Below are 20937 nucleotides of genomic sequence, written 5' to 3' on the forward strand. Positions count from 1 at the left end.
GCACGCTTGAACTCAGAGTCCCCCCATATGTGTTTTTCTTGTCATCTTCTACATCTTCCCTGCCTGGAATTAGGGATTTGGGGTGGGATGGGTTTTTTCTCTCTCAGCTGGCTGTCTTCTTAATAGGAAATCTATTTTTTTAATAGAAATAATGAAATAGTTAATGCTGGCAATGGGATGGGAAGATTTACAGCAGCTGTCTTGAAAGTCTCCAGCATTTACGCTATTTCTATCTTAAAACAAAGTCCTTGAGATCCTCGCTTCAGGCTCCAGCTCCCAGCCACGCTTCCAAATCTTGCTGAAGCCAGGATGTTTAAGGAAGACAAATCTTTCCAATTACCGCTTGCGCTGCCAGGCGACTTCGATTCGAGGAGGTGTTGCCAAACCCTTTCAGCATCAGGCGACCGCACCGCACAACCCGATACCCTGCCCAGCGCTGCCTGCCCATGTGAAGGGCTGGCGATGCCCTTCTCGATCGCCAGCCGTTAGCGTTTCTTCAGAGCTAAAATGGTCTTACCAAGGGGGTGCTGATTCTGCCAGAGGTATTTTTTGCAGCTGACAATCTGCGAAACAAAACTGCTCTTTGATGCTGAGAAAACAGGAGAAGGCTTCGCTCGAAGTCATGTGCGTGCCGGGGATGGAAATGCAAGTCCCTGACAAGGGATCCCCTGCTCCAACACTGACTTCCTCCGTCACCTTTGGCAAGTCACTTGTCCTCCCTGGGGTAACCCAGCAACTGTGAGCCTCCCGCCAGGCGTCGGTGTGGGAAGGGCTCCCATACGCTGCCACTACAGGGACGATCTGGCCCTAACCCTGGGGCTGTACCCAGGCCACACTGCTCCACGCTGCGTATGCCCACAGCAGCTACAGGATACCCCCAGGCTGCTGCGTGAGATGACCAAGACTCGAGAAGTGATGGATAAGGCATTCAACACCCAGTAATTACTGTCAACAGTTCTGGTGCTAATTAATCAATTTTCCATCCTTCCGGATCCTCTACCTTGCAGCATACCCCATGTAAGCAATGCCAAATGCTGCTGGGTCCCCCGGGGTGGCAGAAAGCAGCTGTGGAGCGAGGTGAGGGTGCTGGGCTTGTGTCAAGGGAATGGGCATGAAAAGTGCCCATGATGGGTTTCCAAGCCTGTTTCTGCTTTGGGCTTCAGCAGCTGCTGCCTCAGCCCCTGAAGAGCCCTTTGCCTTCGCTGTCGCTAAGGTGTTACACTCCAAATGAGAGCCCTGAGCACTAATAAAGCTGCTCATTTTCTCCAGCCCACCGGACTTCCCACCAGATACGAACTGACAACAGTGAAACATTTCTCTGCTTTAATTGAGAAGTTTCCACCTGCCGCTCGCCCACCGGGAACCCAGAGCATTCGTTATCTCCTGGATGATTACACACAAGCGTGCCGTAATGAAGGAGAGAAGATCTGCATCCAGGCTCGCTGAAATGCAGCATCTTCAGGTGTATTTTGGTACCAGGTGGCCATGGAGAGATGCCTTAATGATGTATTTGGTGGCAAATTCCTTGCATTGCTCTGAGCTGAAGTGTAACGACTACAGCTCTGATCTCCACGGAGGTTTAATAGGAGCAAACCCTCCAATGGCTCACGTTCGCTTTCCTCCACTTGATTTATGTCTCATTTGAGGGTGGATGCAAGAGCAGGGAGGAAAATGAGAGAGGCAATGAGGCAGGAGGGCTAGGAATGAAAGCACTGGGGCCAAGCTGGAGGAAAAAATTATTCCACTGGCTGGCTTCCCGTATGTCTAATCGGGATTTGGGTCTAATGACACCACATCACATCACATCCATCCACACCATGATGATGTGCCACTGTCGGGACTCAGGGAGGGTGATGCATCCTGAGCCATGAGCATCCCACCACAGCTTATAATAAATAATGTGGCTATTTCTGTGTTACCTGAAAGGATTCACGCTGGTCTACATAATGAAACACTCTCCTCTTGTCTCTTTTTATATTCTTGGAGTGTGAGAGGCTCTTGGCAAAAAGCATCCTTTCTCGGCGGGTTGGAAGGTACCCAACACACTGAGCGACTGCCACAGCTGAACCATAACCATCAAGAGCAAGGCAGGGAAATTACCGGGGATGAAGTCCCTTCTGTGACCAAAATTACAAGGATTGTGGGCAATGCGTGGGAAGCAACGCTGAACAAGCTGCCCTCATCCCAACCAATTTGAAGCAAGGTATAAAAATAGCTGTTAATGATGAAGATGCCTCTCCAGGGGCATCGGTACGTAGAAGCAACCTCTCATACGGATACACTGGAAAGATCTTGGTGTGTAAATGAAATTTAGGACTTACCCTTTGCTCTTGGGTGGCCACGAAGGTCTGGAATCCAGGGGCCACCCCAAATCCCAGCTCCTGGACAAAGGGTGGCTCAGACTGGCTGTGGATCTGGACTTTGACTCCAGCCTCGAACGTTGTCTCCTCTGGAAGAAGAAGGGGGGAGGTTAGTGGGCTGTGGTGGGTGGGATGGTGTCCTCCTGCATGGGCGCGTTCGCCCCTCCATGGAAAATTATATCTGGTAAATCTGTGTTGCTCAACAGCAGGAGATAAGCTGTTGGGAGTGCTCCACCTGGATGATCAGACTTGTGGGCATCGAGGAAGGAAACCCTGCAGCAGCATTTGCCATGAGCAGAGCACACCTGGGGCTCAGTGCAAATCACCACTGCTGCCCATCAGGACCAAGAGCATCTCCAGGCTCCTGGTCCTTACACTGCTGCCTATCCCAAGGGCCCACCTTCCCTGTAACACACAGATTTGTGACTTCTCCAGCTTGATCTGTACTTCCAAGCTACAGAAAACAGGAGGTGACATCTACTTTCTAGCTGTATTTAGTTAGAGAATGTATGCCCTTATTACTAAACCAAAGAAACTCCTCCTTCTCCCAAACAGAGATGTTTCTACTACCCATAAGGTCTCCATTGATGAAAGCATGGGTGCACCCAGCCTGAGGCTACCTGGGAGATAACGTAGGTAATTAAATAACAAAATAAGTGTGCTAAATTCAAAGAAGCTCATGTTTTTGGCAGCTGAAGTTGCTCCAAGCTGGGCAAAGGCATTTGCAGTGCATGGGCTCAGACACATCACCAAGTTGTGGGTGATGGGAGGTTTCCACATCCCAAATCTATGCTGAATACCAAGTAACTTGAGGTCAGTCCCCCTCTTCCACTAGGAGCCAAAACCAACCCAAAAGAGACTTTCTGAAGCAGAATTAATGGGATGCAAATCAGACCCAAGTGTGATACATGAGCACTCTGGGCTCCTCTTATCACATAAGCATCTTCACACAGCTGGGGTGTGTGACCTGTCTCTCTTTAGTATTGCTGCTACGGTCTTGCATCCCAACAAACTAGAGGGAGCACATGGGACTAAAGGGTAGGGGGCTGTTTTGCAAAGGAAGTTGTTAACTATGCATAATTTGGCCTAAAAACTGAGTTACCTGCTAATATGAATCCATGCCTATGGCCAGCAATGCCACCTCCACATCTAAAGAGCTTCTGTTAAAAGATGAATCATTCTTGATTTTCTTACTATTCCTTTGTCTTTTTCTACTATTTTATTATTCATTGCGATTTTTAACAGCAGTGTATTCGAGATGAAGCACTGGTAGAAACCCACCACCAAGGAATCACAGCCACAGAGCTGTTACACCAGGGCTGCACAAAGATGGATAGCAGGAGACAACAGCAGAAGACACCAGACCATGGGATGATATGGGCAGAGAAGGACAAGGGTGGAATAAGGTGATACTGGATAACATGAGGTTTACAGATTATGAGGTTTACATCACTTAAGAGGATGCAACTCGGCTGACTCAATCAGGCAGCAAAAGGATCAGCCTTCCTCTCCTACGAGGACTTTCTCGGATCCTGCTCACCTGGTAGCTCCCAAGGCAAATGAAGCCAGAGACTGCAGGGGTGGGAATGGGCTCATCCACGGATTTGTCCGGCTAAACACGAGCATTCACAGTGCCCTGCTCTACCTCCTTTACACCTAACCATCCTCTGAGGCTTCTACACTAGCTAGGCAAAGTCATGACCAAACTGATCAAGTGTTAGTCCAAGAAGGTTGGTTCAGAGACCTCTGGAGACCCCCGGATGGACACGCTGCTGTCACCTTCAGCCCCTACTGAGCAAACAAACCCTCCCCGCCAACCACAAACCAAACCAAAGCCTCGCTCTGACGACGAGGCTGCTTTACGTGTTGGCTACGCAAAGCTTCATGCTCTGCACCTGCAGCGACGTGTCTACCAGCAGCATCTCCATATCTCAAGCACTTGATCTCAGGAGCCTCTGCAGACTGAGCAGCTGGAGCAGGCTATTAATACTTAACCTTTTAAAGCCCATCTTTTCTATCTAAGGCACAGGAAAATAATTTGAAGATAAATAGGATTTATTAAAACAGTTACCTCCCCAGGCCTTGCATATTCTGCAAAATTCTGGGATGGCAGTGAGCTCTCCACACGCCTGGTCGGGGCTCAGCTCCAGCCAGTTGAAGTTGGACTGTTAACCAGTCAGAGATGTATTGATCTGCAAGGCTCAATCTTGAACACTCGCTCTCATCGACTGATGCCTCCGGTGCCCACGCTAATTTGCCTGCCTGTGCATTGACTCTGCGATGGTCCACGCAAGGTAATTATTTATTTTTGCCTCCTTGTGACAAAAGTGCTTTTGCTATCTAAAGAACGTCATGATCTAGTGCATGGAGCATGGCTATTGCATGGGGTGGCACGCGGCAGCACGCAGCGGATGTAGAACACGAGTGCATCTCCTCTGAATCCCATGTTGGTGGGACACTGGCACAGAGAGTGTGAGTTTATTTTGGCTCTTCCCTACACTGAAGCCTCCCAGAGCGAGACTGGCATTGACCATCCTTGCTCCTGGCCTCCACTTCTGCTCAAGACCCCACAACCACGACCCAAATCACTTCCCACCACCTTCCCATGATGGGGGCTATTGCAAGCAACACAACCCCATTACTGGCACCCACCATGACAAAAACCTGCCTTGCCTTTGCCTCGCTCAGCCATAACTGGGTTCCCCTCGCTCCAAGAGACGTCGGATGGATGTTGACATCTCCAAGCTCTCTCACTGTCTCCTCATTCCCTGCATTTTCCCACCCATGGGGGTCCCATTTGAGGGTCTCCACCCTGCCAACACCTCCCCAGCGCTGACCCTCCAACCCACCCCAGCGCTGAGGGTCAAGCCAGCTTTCCCCAAAACCTTTGGCAATGCAGAGTGTCCCCATCCAACCTCTGCTGCTCAACAGCACCACAGCAGCTCTGGGCTCTGCAGCCAATTCAGCACTCAGCTGTCCAAGCCCCATGGGTGAACGCACACCAGAATGGGTTCAAACCCTCCCCTGAGCACCCACCAACTCCTCCAGTTTCAATCCCGATTCTGTTATTCCCACGTGACGCCCACTCCTACCGATCCCACCCGGCTCCATCGCTTCGCCTAGTGTTGATCCCCTTCCAACACTTCAGAGGAGATACCATATGCTGTCTTCAGTAATTACCTGACAAGTTGGAGGAAAAAGCTTCTATTTAGTCTAACTTGTTGGGAAACGGGAACTGTTTTGTCGAAACATTTTCCATCCGAAATTACTCTGCCCGTTTCTGCACCTGCCCCGGGTCTGTTCAGCTCTGACTTAATTCCACGGATTTCCCACAACCGGGTGCTGTGCCTGGGTCCATCTGAGGGCAAACCTCTGTACATCCGCATCAGGCAAACAACATACAGCCTGCAAGTATCCATAAGACACTTAAAAGCAACAGGGTTTGTAATTTTAAATAGAAAATCCTGGCATGTAGCCAGCTGTAATCACAGACGGGGAGGGGAAGGCATTTTTCTACACCACAGAAGAAACTTTGATTCTAAAACACACAGTTATAAATTTTCATCATTGATAATAACAAGAAGAGCAAAATAAACAGCAGTTTTTTAGAAACGTTGCCAAAAGCCAGGCAGCATTCATTGTTTTTCCTGCAAGAAACACATGCGAGGATGAAACTATAAACATGAAACTGGCTTTGAAAACTGTCACTTCTCCTAAAAATTCATTTTCCACAAAATAGCTGTTTTCCACTAAGAGAGAAAAATTAAAAGCCCAGCTACAAACCCCTTTAGATGGAATATGCCTGGACCAACCCTCATTAGCTGTATCTTAAATGCTTCCAAGCTCCCTGCTGGAGCTGAGAAGTGTTAGTGTGGGTTAAATATTTGCTGCAAGCGTAAGGAAAAGGAGTCTCATAGGACCCAGAAACTCAAGATCATTTGGTTTTGGGTGCATTTAGCTTGCTAAAGTGAATGTCCCTGGGCAGAGCAAACCCAAAAAGGCTCTGTGGCAAACCCTGGGTCTCGGGGCCTGTCACCCCAAGACAGGAGAAGTGCAACCAGCTATGTGAACATCCACAGAAACACATCCCCACCATGGTTTTGCCAGTTTTTGCAGTTTTAGCATCATCTGAATGGCTTTTTCTAGTGCTACTTCCTGGAGGCATGGGGCTGAGCACCAGTCCGGGTTGTTGCTGCTGTTTTGTTAAGCCTGTTTCTTGCAATCACCCATCAATGGGGTGAAAAACAACCCTGAAAACCCTTGAATTGGCTTAGATGCCAGAAAAACTTTTAAAATAAATTCCAGTGACTTGGGGTTTGGTATCTCATGGTTTTTAAACTAATTTCATGATGGTGCCCAACCACAGACCACCATTCAATCTCCAGGCCCACTTTTCAGAAGGCAGTGATCGTAAATTCATTTCTGAGTGTGTCCCAGGTTGGGAATGGAGCAAAAACTCCTTGGTAATTGCATTTTTAAATACATTAATATACATTACTGTACACAGGACAGTGTTTCCAAACAAATCCTGAGCTGCTCTTTTCACTGAAGGATTAGAGTAGCGTTAATTAAATTGGGGATTAATTCAGCATGTGCTTCAAGCTGGCTGCAGAGTATTATATGTTGCAGACTGCACAGCTTTCTATTCCTGGTGTTGGCTTTCCATGACTTTGTTGGGGCTTTCTGCTTAGAGCATCGCTCGAAAAATCTTAACAAAGCTCCAGCTGACTGTACGCTCGGGTGTGGGCTACAAAGTTCACCCCTGTGAATATGCAAGAAGCTGCAATTAAAATAAGAGATGCTGCCAAAGGCACGGAGCTACCCTTCTCCCTCCGCCTTATTATGTCCAAACTTCTCTCTGGCAATTAACATCCGAAGCCGTGCTCAGCACTAATTTACTGGGAATTGAAGACACACTCTGAGTCATGGGTCGTTTCTAGCCGGAGTCGTCACCTGCCAGCTCTGCCGGCAGCAGAAGACACTCCTGCTCAGAGAAAAACGAAGCAGATCCCACATGGCTCAATCTGAGAAAAGTAGATGGGATTTTCTCAGCTGGTTCACACTGCCTGTATTAGAAGGTGGCTTGAATTTTTGGGGGTAATAAGCCTTCTCCTGCACTGTGCAGAAGTAAGCACAGAGCTGGAACATCTGGGTTCTCCCCAGACTCTCATTGTCCTTTGCCTCAGTTTCCCCATCTGTAAAATGGGAGCAATGGTGCTACTTCACTCATTGGTCTGGAAGAGTCACAGGTGCTTCTATGCTCTGCAAAGTGCAGTTCAACACCGCAGAGTGTTACTGAGGTGCAAAGACAGGGACTGTCTCAATGGGTACAGGAAGCATCAAGCACAACATCTGGCAGGAGGCACAGATGTTCCATCCCCGGGCCAGCTGCGCTGCATCCATGAAGGGTATGTTGAGCTCATGGTTTCTTGTCTCCCTCAGGGAGGAAAGCTCCCCAGGAGCAGAGGGTTGCTGCGGCAGCACAGACATGCCCAGAAGATGCTGTGAGACACTGAGGTTCATCTCTAGTTTTTACAGCATCCTTTGCTCAGTATCGCCATGGAAACAATGCGCATCAGAGCAAGCGTTCCTGCACCTCCCGCACCAGCCCCCCGGGACGGGCTGGCCACCCCAGCACTGGGGCTGAGCACCCCAAGTTGCTCCGGGTGTGCAAAATAGCATGGCCACGGCCCTGTTCTTCCCACCAACCCAGTGACCCCCCAAATCCCCCCTGCATCCCTCCTGCCTGCCTCCCATCTAGCTCAGCAGCACGTGGGACCTGGCTGCGTGTCCTCAGCTCACCCGCCGGGGTCTGTGCCCGCAGCTCCTGAGCACGTTGGGCTCATCACACCAGTGGGGTAGCCAGGACCTGCAGCGACTCAGAGGACGTGCCTTGTGGTCCCAGACTCCGGGAAGTCAGCTGCTGCTTCAACCAGACTGTATCTGTGCAGAAATCTTAAACAAATGCCTAACATTCACATTTTTTCTAGACAAAAATTTATAGATTAAAAAAACCCCCAAATTGCCATGGAAACGTAACTATAAGAAAGCAGGACTCGCAAGCCTACCGCAAAAATATGTGGCATTATAAAGACACCAGTTTAACGCCAGCGAAACCAGTTTCGCTCCCCTGTGCATGCTCTCATTTCTGTGGAAGCGTTGTGTTTTGCTTCACTTAAAGTTGCTTGGTAACAGGATTAAGTGAAGCTGAAATAAGAGTATTCGCACCAGGGTTTGGGGAGGTTTGATAGCATCTGTTTGACAGGCAACAGCGCTGATGCAACTTTCCCCACTAAAAACTAGTCGCTTGAAATTTGTCCTGTGTATTTTGCTATTGTGGGCTGTGCTTTGGCTGCTGTTTTGGGAGCAATCAGGGACTACGAATTTCCCCACAGATGAAAATGAGATGTCTACCACCCGCTCTGGCAGCTGCCGGGAAACATACCATGTGTCCCGCTCGGATGCGGTGGGAGCGAAAGTCCCAGCAGGGCTGTGCAGAGCGTCCGTGAACCCAGCCTGGCTGCTCACCTGCATTTAAGAGGGACAAAATAAATGTACAGAAGCCACTGTGCAAGAGTGGCCAGGGGAGTGGGGAGCCTGTCGTGGTCTCGTCCGTCTGGCCAAGCTTTGGAGGGGTCTGGCTGCTCCTGAGTGTGTGGTAAGGTCAGGGCTGGCCCAAGGGAATGGGGATACGCTGATGCTGGAGAAGGCAAAAATATCCCCAAAGCAGCTGGAGAAGAGACCCTGTTGTAGAAGAGAAAACCTCACTAACTGCTTTCCAGAAGGTGTATATTGCATTTAGGGTGGGGGTGATAGGATGGAAAGTCCTATAATCTACAGGTCATAGTCCTATATAGAGGACTGATGGAGACCACCCACTCCTTTATTCTTAAGGACAGGTCCCTCAGCCCTGTCCCCTTTCTGCTGGGAGCCCAAAAGGCAGGATATCACCTCCAAGGCTGTTCCCCTTTGCAACCTTTTGAACGCACTGAGGAACACTGCCTTTTCTCTCCAACATGATCTCCTTGCCATGGTCCATGCCGGGGTCTCGTGGACGCTGCAGTGACACCCCCTGCGTCCCTGCTGCTGCTGGAGGACTCACTGCTGCTGACAGTGCCAATACAAGCTCTGGGCAAGCCCTGTGCCCAGCTCTGGACACTTAAACCTATTTTCAGACTTCTCCTGTCATCAAAGGAGTGAGGCAGGCAGCTCCAGAGCGATGCATCCCATCCCAAGGAGATGTCTACAGTAGGATGAGTCACGTCCAAGGTGTTGCAACTTCCCTCCACTGAGCCAAGACAATTCCTTAATCTCCGTAAGCAGCTACAACAGGATCAGATAAGCACAACCAAGCCCCAATGGGAATTTCAGGCATTCCCTTTTCAGAGCTAAGGAACTGATAAAGGTAATCAGCTTGTCTCTTTACAAACCCTTCCCCATAGCTATGAAATCAAACCTTGCTGCTTCAAAGCGCTGCTGACAACCTGCAACAGGGACTTCATGTTCCCCTGGTCCTCTTGAATAATCAGCGTCAGGATGACACAGGGAAAAGGATAATTTCCTGGTGGATCAACTCCTTCTCTGTCACGGAGGTGGGACGTGATCTGAGACCCGCAAACATCGCCCAGGAGCTGGACAACCCAGACAGACGTGGCTCCAGCACATCAGTGATGATCTCAAGGAGGCTGGAGGCTTTGATGATGATGGAGAGCAGATGAAGAGCAGCACAGAAGCACTGTGTGACAAGCTGCACTATAGCAAGTCACCAGGTACTTTGTGTGTGAGGTTAAAGATTTATTCCGTGAAAACAAAACCAAAAGCCCTGCACCTGAAAGAGCAACCGGCATGGAAGGCCACCAGCTTGTGTTTAAAGGCAAGTGAGGCAGTGGTATTAGCTACAGAGGTAAATCAATTCTTCCTCTTTACCCCTTGGGATACATTCAGAGTATTTCAGAGGTTTGGGGTTTTTTCCATTTTTTCTTTTTTTTTTTTTTAAATGATAGAATACTTTGACAAACCTCATCTCCTTGTATTGGAAAGGTGCAGACAGCACGGCTCTCCGGGCTGCACCAGGAACACGGAGGGCTGCTTCCCAGCCTCGACTGCTCTGCGAAGGGGATGGGAGCACTGCTGTCACCCAACCGTCACCACAAAATGACACCTCATTTGCCGTTTCTCTTTGCTTTGGCACAAAGAGAAGAGGAAGAAGAGAGAAAAAGAGGAAGAGAAGACGAAGAGAAGAGGAGAACCTTCTGCCTGAAGAGCCTGCGAAGAGGGAGGTTGAAAGGGAGATTTGGGAAGGGCAGGAGATGGACCTTGTGTCCTTCTCTCTCCTGCCACGGCCCAAAGGCTGGAAAAGCAGCAGCGAAGCCTCTGCTGTATGAACCCACGGGATGAGGACACAGAGCCGATGCTCTCACCTGGCACTGCTGGGATTTAACCACTGTGCGGTTCCTACAGTGTAAACTGGGACAGTCTATATGGAATATAAACCCCAAAACACAAGCTAACACTCCAGGACATAAGGCAACACTTACACCTAGCTGGGACCCAAAGCCCTCCTGCCAGTGATTTGTTACTTAATCCCCCACTAAGCATTTATTTGGGTATCTTCTACTTAATTATCCGGTCATGGTGCTGGAAGAGGCAGGAGACAGGACATGATCGAGCTCCTTCACTACAAAAGGCAAGCCCGGAGCGGAGGTTTTTGCCTGTTCACTCCATTCCAAGCTCTCTGTAAAGCGCAGCCGCGATTCATTACTCACCAAGCAACAGAAGGTGTTATAACAAACTACATTAAGCATATCCGCTATTTTTAGTTAAGCATATTGCATTTGCATACTAAATCTGAGGGGCCATATGTCTCAACGTATATTATTAAAAAGCTTCTTACATAATATACAGGGCAGGAGAAACCGGCAGGTCTACAGCAAGCCGAGCCGAGAGATGTTGAAGTGGTTTTGCTGGACGGTAAGGAGTCAGCAAATGAATATTTCAGTTCCTTGCTTCTCTCCTATTAAGCTTAAGCTTTAATCATTAAAGTGGGGAAACAAGTATCTTGTAACCTGCTTTATTGGTGAGGTCATGCCAGGTTATGCTGCTTATATGATCGCTTCTTGGTGGGGAAGGAAATTAAACTCCCTTTGCATCTCAGCATCCTTTTGGAATCATGTGTGGCAGGGAAGGGCGACCGTGGGAGGGAGGATAGACAAAAAATCAGAGGGGTGGTCGGAGCCACCCCAGCATCTCCTCCATCCCTGGGAGCTCCTGCCAGAAACATGAAGCAAGGAAGAGATATTCGCTCCAGAGGGGAGAAATATTCCCTGCATCCAAAGCCGGGGGTGCTGGCCCCCTGGGCCACCCATCTGCCCGCTTTCACTTTGGCAAGCTGCTGCCACCACAGGGACAGAAATGATTCAAAAAAAAAAAAAAAAGAAAGGACACGTTTTTAAGGCACAGAAGCGGTTCTTGCACATCCCTCCCCCCACTCCAGGAGCCTCGCTGCTTCCCCCAGAACATCTTGAAATATTAAATGGTGAAAGAGCTGCTGCTAATTTTGGCTGGTAGCGGAGCCAGATGGAAGCAGATTTCCCAGCGTCGAGGCTGGGTCCTGGCTCTGCTGCTGCCCCTTTTGGGGTGGATGGATGGAGGGAGGGGACTGGGACGCCTCAGAGGCTGAGCCCAGGGATCCAGCCAGCTTTTGGCATTGACAAAAGGGAGATGTCATCTCCATGTACTATAGAGGAGGCAGCAGGACGTGGTTTCTCAAACTGGAGGTCCAAAGAGGTGCCAGGGAGATCTTCCAGCTCTGGGCATCACTGGCTCATGGGAAGCCCCTGTACATCCCGACACCTCTCTGGGGATGCGTGTGCCACGGGAAGGCACGATAGTCCCAAAGTGGGACAGAAGAAGGTTGGGGTGGGTCACCATCCCACACAATGATCCCATCACCATCACCAGCCTGACCTGAGGTGAGAGCCTCCATGGGACTGCAAGGTCCATGCAGGTCATCAGATCGAGCTGGGCCGGGTTCAGCTCCTCCGCAGGATCTGTCCTTAATTTTCCAGCCTGGAGGATGTTGTAGAGCTCGCACTGGTCCAGCACCACTGGCAGATAACCAGGATTGGCTCCTGCTGGGCCTTTACCCTGCAAGGTCAAGACTTCCCTCTCGAGCCAAGCTCGTGCCTCTCCATCACCCACCTGCTTTTCTCATTCTGCAGCCACTCCAATGAGTAATAACTTCTTACAACTATTTATTTTCTCCTGGACACATTGCTGGAGGCTGAAGCACAGGAGTCCCCGCAGGCAGGAAGACTTGGCTGCCAGAGCCCAGCTCCAGAGACGGTCCTGTTTGCTTCTGCATCCTTTCAAAGAAAAGCAATTTCTCTCTGAACGCAAAGCCAGGCTGGATGGAAAAGGTTTGGAGTTAGTGTGCAATTAAATAAAATCACTGCTGTTACAAGGATATTTGAAGACAGGCGGCGGGCAGAGAGGTTTTCACCATTTCGAGAAACCTTGACTCTGCGCCCTGCCTGAATTGCACTGACAGCTGTGGTTATGTCTATTTAATTTGCATCGCCTATAAATGTCAGTGTTTTGAGTGATGTAATTTCAAAGCACTTTGGTGAACTCGGCAACTAAGTAAACACTTATTTTAATGGAAAAGGATGTGCCTCAGACGCGGTTTATGATTACAAAATGCCAGGAAAAAGCTCGTCTATCAGAGTGGGGAAAAAACCCCAAGTATTTCAGTTACGTTGGTGAGGGAAATGCTTCTCCTCCTCATGCATTTGTTTGAGATTTCAAAGTGTTTCCCAGTAAGGACCAAGAGAGATCTGAAATCAATAGCTGACTTTTCTGGAGATGGGAAGAAAAAGAAAAAAAGAAACCCCAACCCCCTGCTCTAACTCATGGTTACAAGGGTATAAGTCTTGGCCTCGCATCCAAAGCAACGCTTCAACAACAGGGATGCAGAATATTTTTGAGAGGTTTGGTTTTTCCATTTCCACAAGAAGTTTCAGTTCCTCCAGGTTTCCTTAGAAAACTCCCCACCTTGTAATTTTTACCCCTAGCAGCCAAATGGAATTTAGACCTTAACAGAGGAAAAACTAAAAGTCTGCAGGTGTAGGGAGTGAAGAATTTCACATTGCCTATTTGTCAGCGATTTTTATAGGGATTGTTCAGGATTAGGGTTACCGAAGCAGGAGAGCAGGTGGCCGCAGGAGGTGATGCTCCCACAGGGTTCCTTCTGCTCCTCCAATCTCAGCTTCCCACCCGCAGACCTGCGAAGGTGCCATCACCACTCCCATCATCCGCACACCAAAACCCTTTTGGAACCAAGAAAGGATTTTCCTTCTCTATGTCCCACCTTCAGCCCAAAGCGTCGCTGCTTCTTCGCAGCATCTCCACCTCCCTGCCTTTGCCCCCCAAGGCCCCCGGTGTGTCCCCCAGCCCTCTCTTGTCCCGCCATCCCCCAATGCCACATATGGAGGATGCTATATATAAAAATATTTGCATTGTGTTGTAGTGCGCTACCCACAGTAAGGCCAGTGGGGCACAGACAGATCTCCTATGGCAGCAGGCAGTCTAATATTTTCCTCTGATAAAAATAACCTGTGAAAATTACATCTAGTGCGGCCTGCAGCGCTGCAATGAATTTTGCTGGAGGGGGGAAGAAAAGAAAAAAATCAATCAGCGCTAACCTGGAGGTTTAAGCGGAAAATGGTGTTGCTGATACTGGAGGTTGCTTCTGAGTTTTTGCAAGGCACAGGGAGAAAATCGCAGCATGAGAGACTGGACAGGAGGTGAAATACTGTGATGGGATGGAGCATGAGGCATAGCTGGACCCTGCTGAGATTCTGGGGAGATGAGGTGGATTTTGCAAGAGAGACAAAGCAAGGGAAATGTTCAGCTCCTCATGTTTTGGCCATCTCAGAGTTAACCATCAAGTCTCAGGTGATCACTACGGTCCCTCCACAGCCCATGGGGAGGGATGGGTGATTATCTACCCCATCCTTTGAGGGCTGCTTGACTTATTTACATTAGAAATCTCTTTTTAATGGGTAACTGAGGGTGGAAAGGCTCCACTTTAGCTTTCAGAGATCAGTCACTCTGTTCATCACCCAAACCCACCTTCTCAGGTGCCAACACACACAAAGAAATGACGCCTGCAAGCCAGGGGAGTCTTGGTAGTGAAACCTCATCTGACCTGTCATCGATCCTGGTCATGGGAGCCTGATTGATGAAGATGGGGAAAGGAGCACACCAAAGCTGCTGGGATGGGAAGAGGAGCAGGGAACCCGGCATTTGGGAGGAGTCCAACACAGCCTGGGTTGTGTATCGTCTGGCGAGACGAAGGCTATGAATCCTCTCTATAAATACATCAAAAGCAAACACCAGACGGGAGTAGAGCGTTTCCACCGACAGGAAAATATTTGTAAAAAAAAAAAAAAAAAATCCAAACTAGGATAAACTGACGGTGAATAAGTTTAATCTGGAAATCAAAAGGTCTGGAGCCAACAATACAGGGCTGTGGGGAAAGTGTATTGCGAGCACAGACAGCTTAAATACCACACCGAGGTAGTGGAGTCAGGATACGATCATCTGTCCTTTGAGAAGTGTTGACCTTTCAAAGCCCACAAGGATTTTGACTGCAAAGGCCCATGGACAGCCCCACACTCACTTCCAGGCTGTACAGTTCATGGTGAAAGGCTGAGGTCCTCCACTGTCCTGGTAGGCACCATGCATGACTGCGTCCGCCCTGCACCCACTTTTGCACCCAGAAAGTGAAACCATTGGAGAGCCGGGTGGGGGACAGACCAGCAGGGTTATGCAGATGCAGAGGCTGCCTCCCGCATCTTACCTGGCCCCAAAGATCTGCATCATGATGATTTATAGACCCCATCTCCAACCCCAAGGAAAGATTTTGCCTCTGAAAACCTCAATTCTTGCCCCGGCACAGTGACAGCGTCCCCGCACCCATGGGATCCACTCACCACCCTTACAGCAACACTCCTGGGCTCACGCAGGCTCCTGCAGGTCAACATCCCACCCTGGGGCAGCAAAATGACCAAATCCAGCCCCCAAAGCCTTAGTCCACTCTTGTCCAAAGCCCAGCCCTTCCCCCTTGGCTGCAGCAGTGTGGGATGGAGCCAGGAGCAAGAAGTGCAAGTGTTCATCTTTTTGTGAGTCTGCAGCTTTCATGAGTTCAATACTAACTTGTATCACAGCAATAATGCTTAATTATTGTTTTTATTATTGAAATATTTATGGAAGCCCATGCAACATTATATGAACAACCCCGTGAGGCCATTACTACTGTTAGAGAAATAAATATCTGCACTGAAGGGCATTACGATGAGACACTGAAGATAAATTGTTCCTGGCTCCCGGGATGGAGTATAACAAACTGCTGTGTAACGTTAAAATCCGTCAATTTTTCCCTTGGGAACACGCTCGGGTAAGAGCTCACAGCGTGAGAAATGCATCTCAATCAGGACATCACTGAAATAAACTGGATTTTTTGCCATTTTTCCCTCAAGAATCAGCTCTGACATCCCTTGTGATGTGGCTACACCACAGAGCTGCTTCAGTCCTATCCTGGAATTAGCTGGGAGTCAAACCTCCATGCCTTGGACGTCTCAGAGGCAGAGGTTGGCAAAGTGATGGAGAGAGGCCACCAGTGAAGCATCCTGGATCATGGGGCGCAAACTGGAGAGACTTTCTGCTCCCCCATAGGGACCAGCAGCCTGGACTGGATTCAGATATTGTGGCAGGTGCTGAAGCATCACAAAATAAATGTCTTTGGGGAGGCTGCTGGATGGCTGAAACGCCAGCACGGGGTGCAAAGTGCCATGGTGTTCAGAACTGGTGGAAAATGGGTTTCTCGCCTGAAAGGGAGCCTTCAAAAATAACATCCCTTATGATCTCTTGCCCTGGACCAAAGGTGACCAGATCACAAGGAAAAGCAGAGCTGGCTCAGAGTCCTTTTTCTCCAGGCTCCTGCATGAACCCTTGGCTGTCTTTGGCCTTTCCCCATAAGAAGAAGGACTTCTGCCTCCAGCTGCCCGGCACACTTCAGGATCTGTTTAACAGCAGAAACTTTTTTTCCCATCCCCAAAGACACCTATTTTCCTCTTCTCAGAAGTGGCCTTCCACTGGAAGAGACGAGACCTTTCCTTTTGTATGTCATATTTGAGAGAAGGCAATGGCAATCGCTTCCCTTCTCTGCTGTTCACACTCTCCAAAATATTTGAGTTAACGACATCATGTAGTATAATTTGTCACTTGGCCAAACTCTGCAGATGGCATTTCCCTCTCTTAATCTTTGTAAGCTTCTCCTTAAATAGTAGTAGTGGAAGTAATAACCACAACAAAAATATTAAAATTGATAAACAAAACACAGTCAGAGTCCTCTTTCCTAAAGCTCCCCAGTTTCGCAGAGTGTCTGGTAGCAAAGAATACATCGGTGGTGGCAGCATGCCAAAACCAACCCTAGATAGCCCTGAAATGCTTGGGTTTTTTCCCAGGTAGTGGTGCCTCTGCACACCATGCAGCTCTAAAACAGCTCGTTTTTTATTGCTAGGTGGCTTCGCGATCTCACTCTGCTGTCACTGAGCGGCAAAGTCATCCAGACCTGTCAACAGTCGTGACCTGGCACATCTCACCTTGCCAAAAAATGAAAGCAGCCTTCGAAGCATTAGAAACGTGTCTTGAAGAAACAGAAGATGCCATCACGCCAGCTGCACAGGACACCAGTAACATCATCTGACATCAGCCTGCAGGGCAGGTGGGGACAGATCCTGCCAGGGTCCCCATGGGCACTGAGTGACCTGTCTTGAAGCCAAGGCTGGAAGAGCCCTGGGGAGACCACCAAACCCAACCTCCTGCCCCAGGGCTGCACCACGGCAGTCCCAGTCTCCTCCAGTGGACCATCATCTAACCTGTCCCTAAAGCCTCCAGTGAAGAGGGGCTTCCCTCACTCCATTATGGGCACAAGGGACAACAGAGGAGAAGACGTCTTTCCAGGGCTTCACCCAGTGTCCTACCTACCACCTAAGTCCATTCATCCTTCATCTACCCACGATAGCTTGTCCTTCCCTTTCTCTCCAGCTTAGTCCTTCCCATACCTGAAGACTTACCAGTGTTTCCCCTTCATCCTCTCTAAACCAGACAGTGTCAACTCCTTCCCCATTTCAGCCACCTCAAGCGCAGCCCAGCACTTCTGCGGTTAAACCTGCGCAGCAGAAGACCTCATGTGGCTGCAGGGGCCACCACCGTATTGTTGCAACGGCTGGAGCTCTGGCAGCACAGACACAGCAGAGCTGATAAAGACTTTGCAACACTCAAGCTTTTTTCTCCCTTTTATCTTTCCTCCACACATCCAACCATCACAGATCCAGTAAATACAGCGGCAGGAATGCACTGCTCGCAGGCTGATGAGAGAGGAGCTTCAACTCTTTCCTGCCCTCCTTTTAACCTCCATAAAAGCTGAATAATTAATCACAACTCTTTTTTTCCCCCCTCTGCTTTTCTGTTCTGCTGAGATAGCCTTCACCTGCTCTCCAGCCATCCAGAAGCACGCTCTAGGTGCTCTCTGCCATCTGTGATTCCTTCGAGCACTTTGTATTACCGCAATGAGACACAGAACAACCAGACAGCTGCGCTCTTCGACAGAGGTGCTCAACACAGACCATTGGCTATTTCGTCTTGTAAACAAGCAAGGAGAGAGCCATAACTGAAAGGACAATGAAAATTTGGTGATGCTGCCTGATAATGAAATGAGGTAAGGAGCAACCACCAAGGAAGGCCCCACAGAATCACAGAATCATCTTGGTTGGAAAAGACCTTGAGGATCCTCCAGTCCAACCATGAACCTCACACTGACCGTTCCCAACTCCACCAGATCCCTCAGCGCTGGGTCAACCCCACAGAACGCTCCTACACTGTGTGTGGGCACTGGGGCTCCTCGATTTCTTTCACTAAGTCCTGCATATCTCAGGAAAGGCACTTTTTCTTTGCTCCGTATCTCAGGAAAGACAGATTATTTGCTCCTTCAGAGCTGGCTGAAGCAATGACGTTTTTAAGAGAAGACTGTTAAGCTCTACTCATGGAACTCAGCACAAGTGAAACACTTCCAGAGCATCTACAGGAGGGGAAAACCCTTCCACTGTCATCCTCAGCACAGCTGTAACACCACACAGGGACTACAGCCACTTGCCTTACAAAGCACCTGGGAGGTCTCAAATGTCAACCAGAGCCCGTGTCGCTACAGGCTGGACGAAGTCAGAGCAAAATGATGATCCCTGCACCAAAGAGATTAATACAATTAAATTTAATTAGCACTTGCAAAAGACTTTTATCTTCAGAGTGCTTTCTAGCCACAAAATCTCCTGGTGCCTCCATGAGACGGATTAGTATGCACGGAGCTCTTCGTCTTCCAGGAGGGAAATGAAGATACCCAGGGAAGGCTCGACCAGAGAAGGGGGTAATGACCTGGATTAGACTCATCTAAAACCAGTGCATGCCAGAGAGCATCCCAAAACCTCACCAGTCACTGATATCTCACTCCCAGTGCTCAGAAAAAAACAGCAATAATAAAAAACCTGGTGTTTGCAGGCACCTTTGTAGTTCCTGGGACAGCAATGGGTGAGGCTGCAGACAGGAGCCCCCAAACCTTGTGACCTCGGTGCGAGCCACCCAGGCACTGGCCAACAGCCGCACCATTGGCCATGCCAGGCTCCTTCTCATGTCTCCTTACTACCCCATTAATTCTCGTTATTTTGAGCACTCATATTTTGGCTACAGACATTTAACTTTACACACCAGCCACAAAGACTTGAATGAAAGCCACTGCACGAAATGCATGTTTAATTTTAATGCTGCATGGCATTGCTTTGTAACACGTATCTGTTGATTTTAGGTGCCTTATCTCTGCTTTACCAGATTTCCCAAAGCCAGCTTCTAGTTTTTATTCCTTTAGTTTTGCCTCAAATGAACACGTCCTGACTTTTAGGTGGTGGTTTTTTTTTTTTTTTTAAGAAAAGCTTTTGAAGCATCTACATCCCTTAAAGGATTTTCTCATTAAGTCATCGATATGTATTTACAGCCTTAACAACATTATGTGACTGGGGATGTCTGTGCCTGCTAATACCAGTCCTACAGAGGATAACATCTTGCTGTCACAGTAGTGCACACACCCTCTCAAGCAGCAGCACAGGAATAGGAGCAGCTTTCCCAGCCACGTCTTAACCACTCTGCACATCCGTATCTGTACAGGGGTGCTGGAAAAGGAGAAGATGAGATACCTGCAGCAGACAAGCACTGTGATTTCATTTTATTTTTTTTTAATTCTGGGTGTCTAACTGCCAAACTCACACAAATTGCACCTAGAGGAAGCATGATGTGCTGATTGCACTAGGATGGGCTGAGATGCACTCCTTAGATGAGCTCATGGGCCAGGACCTCAGCATCAAGCTCATCTTGGGGACCAGAGAGGTTGATGGACAAAACACAGTGATGCAGAAACCCCTTGCAAAAACCCTACAGGTTTCAGGCTCATGTTTGCTTACCAGCTGCCAAAGCTGTTGAGATGTTCTTCTTGATGGCTAAAAAAAGCACCTGTTTTGGGCTCAGAGAACCAAAAGCTTAAAGACTGGCTACAAACAAACATTTCCCCCTATTTATTAAAAACAAACAACTATTTGATTTTAAAACCAAGTTGAAATCTCCCTCCCCTCCAAGTCCTTTCATTCCACAAGCCACGCTGGATGGCCAACATCAGTCCTTAGGGCAATCCGAACCTGAATCAGCCTGACAATTTCTTGGGCACATGGAAACAGCAGTACCTGCTACATCACAAAAGAGAAAAAATAGCTTTTTCAGCAACTGCACTGGCACTCTCCAGCTCCACGATAACATCGAGAGGCCCCGGAGAGCAATTCACCACAAACGCGAGTATATTGGTTATGTGACAACCTTAATGACACAAAAACCCAAGTAACCTTTGAGCTGCCTCTCTTCACTCCAGTGCTATTGATGAGTGTGCTCAGGCAAACATAATTAATTTTTAGTGGCAGCCTAATTTTGTGGATGCTCTGGTTGTCAGGGGGCTGGTAGAAGGTGGAAATAACATTGACCTTTTCTCCCCAGGAAACCTGGCTAATTGAATGAATTCTTGCTCTCATTAGGAAAAGGTCCAAGACGCAGCACATTTTGTGCCTCCCTTCAGGTGACACCAACCAGCCTCCTAAAGGTCAAGCTGCCTTTGATGAGTTGATCTGAGATCAGAGTTTCCTATTGCAAAAAAGCAACAACTTCTGGCCCAAACCCCTTAGTGTTATTTATGCTCAAGGCCACTGCTGCTTTATAAGTACGATTTATCTTTTTGGAAGTCTTCAGAAGGATGAATCAACCTTGTGTCATTGGGGTTTGGGGTGTTTTTCTACTGCCTTGGCTAATTGTTGCTGCCTGGTAATGCCAAACCTTCACATCATTTCAAATGAAAGAGTGTTCTCGCTTTGCAGCACTGACTGTGGTTCAGCAGAAGTTGTTTCGTGGTAGCATTTAACAGCTTGTA

At 48.7% G+C, this 20937-nt stretch overlaps 1 protein-coding gene across 2 annotated transcripts in view; it reads right to left on the reverse strand.

Moving 5' to 3' along the window:
- The window catches only part of LOC141953501 (acid-sensing ion channel 2-like), a 104524-nt gene that overhangs the window by 19857 nt on the left and 63730 nt on the right, over positions 1-20937 (reverse strand). For both annotated transcript variants that reach the window (XR_012631923.1, XM_074892118.1), the window contains exon 3: positions 2322-2449. Coding sequence is in view for 1 of the 2 variants with exons in the window: in XM_074892118.1 (XP_074748219.1) it covers positions 2322-2449 (128 nt within the window). In the remaining variant the exon portion in view is untranslated. The remainder of the gene's footprint in view (positions 1-2321; positions 2450-20937) is intronic.

Source organism: Strix uralensis, chromosome 22, assembly GCF_047716275.1.
Source record: "Strix uralensis isolate ZFMK-TIS-50842 chromosome 22, bStrUra1, whole genome shotgun sequence".
In the NCBI taxonomy this organism is placed as follows: Eukaryota; Metazoa; Chordata; class Aves; order Strigiformes; family Strigidae; genus Strix; species Strix uralensis.